This window comes from Primulina tabacum, chromosome 1 (genome assembly GCF_025594145.1).
Source record: "Primulina tabacum isolate GXHZ01 chromosome 1, ASM2559414v2, whole genome shotgun sequence".
Classification (NCBI taxonomy): Eukaryota; Viridiplantae; Streptophyta; class Magnoliopsida; order Lamiales; family Gesneriaceae; genus Primulina; species Primulina tabacum.
The window spans coordinates 7,377,915-7,380,946 of record NC_134550.1 but is presented as its reverse complement, the minus strand read 5'-3'; the positions used below and the strand labels follow the sequence as shown (position 1 = coordinate 7,380,946).

Genomic DNA, 3,032 nt, shown 5'->3' with positions numbered 1-3,032 from the left:
CAGGGATCTAAATTTTTTTTTTAAAATACAAAGCGAAAACGTAATGTAATTCAATTCAAATTACATATTAAACATAAACATACAAATCTTGTATTTTCTACAAGAATTCAACTAGGTTCAACTATATGACAGTGCTGAATCCTAAGTTGCTCCAGAGCCCGGATATCCACGCTATCTAGTCCAGTCTCGTTCTTTTCTTGACCCTGATCCTATCCCACCTGTTGCCATGCACACATACAAACATGACAACAGCCGGATAACTCCGGTGAGAATTACATTCTCAGTATAAATCATGTATACATGCAATCATAAAAACAATATAAACGTATATAACAGATATTTCTAACATGTATCCAAATCAGAATATAAATCCATATCAAGAATAAATCCTATTCTAAACATGTACCATCATCAGGAACATAATCAACATAACTTAATATAAACTGTCAATTAGACTCATGACTCCACATTTTAGACTAGACTCAATCCTAGTCTAGGGATCCCGGTTCCCAGATGTGGGTATTCCCATATCGACCAACAGTAATAGAAAAGACTCCAGTTCTATCCACGTCGATATGATATCGATCACCAGTAATAGAAGAAGCTCGGATTCTATCCACATCGGTATAGTATCGATCACCAGTAATAGAAGGAACTCCGATTCTATCCACATCGATATGATATCGACCATCAGTAATATAAGAAGTTATGATTCTATCCACATCGATACGGTACCGATCACCAGTAATAGAAGAAGCTACAATTCAATCCACATCGATAGACAAACATCCGGTGACAGACTTTGGCACTATCGCCAATACACTATCTTGTGACATCGTGCAATGTGCCCGTGGCGATCCCGCCACTATCAGGCACTTCTGTCACAAGATCCCGCCACTATCAGGCACTTCTGTCAACAAGTGTAGAAACCTTTAAATTCTGCATCACATCAAGTTTATAATGTATCAATTCATACTCCAAAGCAACAATTTCTTGATCTGTGAAATCTCCAGGATAAAACTTCTTCGCAAGCTTGCAAATATCATCACTGTTAAATGAGTCAAATGGATTTTTAGGATCTAAAGCTGTACTAAGAGAAAGAAGTTCCACCGATGACTCATTGAACCGAGTATTTAACTCCATCAAAATGAAATATATTGCTGCATTAAAAACATCAAAGTGGTAATGATGTTCTATTGTAGTTTGCCGACAGGAACGTCCAATCTTATATAGACAATCAATGTCAGGTACATCAATTTCATTTCTTGAGCAAAAAACTTTAACTTCCTGAAGAAATTCATTCCACCCACATTCTCTAAATTCTTGAAGGCATGTTTTGGTAGTAGTGACAAATGTGATAGCAGTCAAAATGTCTTGAGATTTTCTTTGAAGAATTTGACAAAGAGTATCTGTTGTTCTCATAATTTTATGCATTAAGTGCAAAATAAACACAAATTCATTGCCATGTTTCTGTAAATCCCTCGAACTTCAGCCTTAACTCTTCCATTTGGAGAATAATCACTGAGAACTTCAAAAACTTTGCAAGTTGCAGTGTACATACCTATCAAGCTTTTTACCGAATCATAGCGAGAACTCCAACGAGTAGCTCCTGCTCGTTGCAAATTACCAATCTGGTTTGCACCACTTCCAGAATCACGTTCTCCAATTGACAACATATACTCAATTTCATTTCTCTGTGCAGTATGTAATTCAGCAATGCGCTTAGCAGAAGAAGTGACAATATTAACAATATTGTCCAAATGAGAAAAGAATTCCCAAATAACACTAACATCCTTAGCTGCAGAACCAATGTCAGTTGTAAACGATGTGCAAAACAGTGGACATAGTATGCATAGGGACAATCTTTGAGAAATAATGCTTGAAGTCCATTCCACGCTCCACGCATATTGCTAGCACCATCATATCCTTGGCCTCTGATTTTCTTAACATGGAGATCATGATGAACAAGAACATTTGATATCTCATTTTTCAAATTCATTGAGGTAGTGTCACTAACACTTTTGATGGCAAAAAATCTTTCTGTCAAAATCCCATGATTGTTCACAAACCTCAATATAATGGCCATTTGCTCTCGTTTAGATATATCTCGGGCTTCATCAACAAGAATACAGAAGTATTTATCTCCAACTTCTTCACGAACCATCTGTCGTACTCTATTGGCCATAATATGTAAAATCTCTTTCTGAATTTCTGAAGCGATATATTGGGCATTTTTTGGAGCATTCTCAAGCACAACTTCATCAATTTCTATATTCATTTTTGCAAAAGCCTTCACCAATTCAAGAAAATTTCCACGATTAGATGAAGATAGAGATTCATCGTTACCTCTAAAAGCACAACCTTGAAGTGCTAGCCAACGAACAGCTACAATTGAGGTGCTCAAACGCAGACGATTTTTCTCTTTTTCCTCTTTAGATTGTGCATGCATCACTTTATCAATATGTTGTGAGGGCCTCATCAAATTTTCAGCCCTTCTCTCACACATAGTATGAGGTGAAGAAGCTGCAGAATCAATATGGGCAAGAAAATCACATGTTTTTCCTTGGTTTACCCTTTTCCAATTGTCAAATCCTTCATTGACCAATGCCGAGATATTAGATGAATTAACATCATTCAGGAAAAGAAAACAATAGAAACAATATGCCTTATTTGTTGAAGGCGAATACTCCAACCAATAAAATTTCTGAAACCATTTTTTCTGAAAACGACGATTCTGGCTTCCAAATTTTGTACCTGGATACTCCAACATATCTGGTTGATAAGGCCCCATATTTAGATATGAACGTCTTATCTCATCTCGTACATTAACATGATATTCACATATCTGTTTTCTTTTTCCTAGATCTCGTTCAATAAAAGTAGACGAAGACTGATGATCGTCTCTAGGAGAGGAACATGAAGGAATTTGGATATTGGGAAATAGAAGACTTTCACTGGATTGATGTTGCATTGTAAGGACCGTAGGAATTGAAGTATCTTCACTAGCTTGACGATCTCTCTTCTTAAAAAAA

At 36.4% G+C, this 3,032-nt stretch overlaps 1 protein-coding gene across 1 annotated transcript; it reads right to left on the bottom strand.

Annotated features, from left to right (window-relative positions):
• Window positions 1-900: 900 nt before the first annotated feature.
• LOC142556855 (uncharacterized) lies at window positions 901-2,791 on the bottom strand. The gene is made up of 4 exons (XM_075668356.1): window positions 2,755-2,791; window positions 1,918-2,592; window positions 1,562-1,798; window positions 901-1,160 (listed from the first exon to the last, which is right to left on the bottom strand). The coding sequence occupies exons 1-4, from the start codon at window positions 2,789-2,791 to the stop codon at window positions 901-903; spliced, it is 1,209 nt and encodes a 402-aa protein (XP_075524471.1).
• Window positions 2,792-3,032: the final 241 nt, after the last annotated feature.

What these genes read in the sequence shown, in the direction of transcription:
- LOC142556855 (XM_075668356.1), bottom strand. Translation starts at nt 2,791, where the DNA reads ATGGGGCCTTATCAACCAGATATGTTGGAGTATCCAG. An exon ending in CAGAGGCCAAGGATATGATG is followed by an intron (nt 1,799 to 1,917) that starts GTGCTAGCAATA and finishes TTGGTTCTGCAG; the next exon opens with CTAAGGATGTTAGTGTTATT. An exon ending in TTCGGTAAAAAGCTTGATAG is followed by an intron (nt 1,161 to 1,561) that starts GTATGTACACTG and finishes TTTTTAATGCAG; the next exon opens with CAATATATTTCATTTTGATG.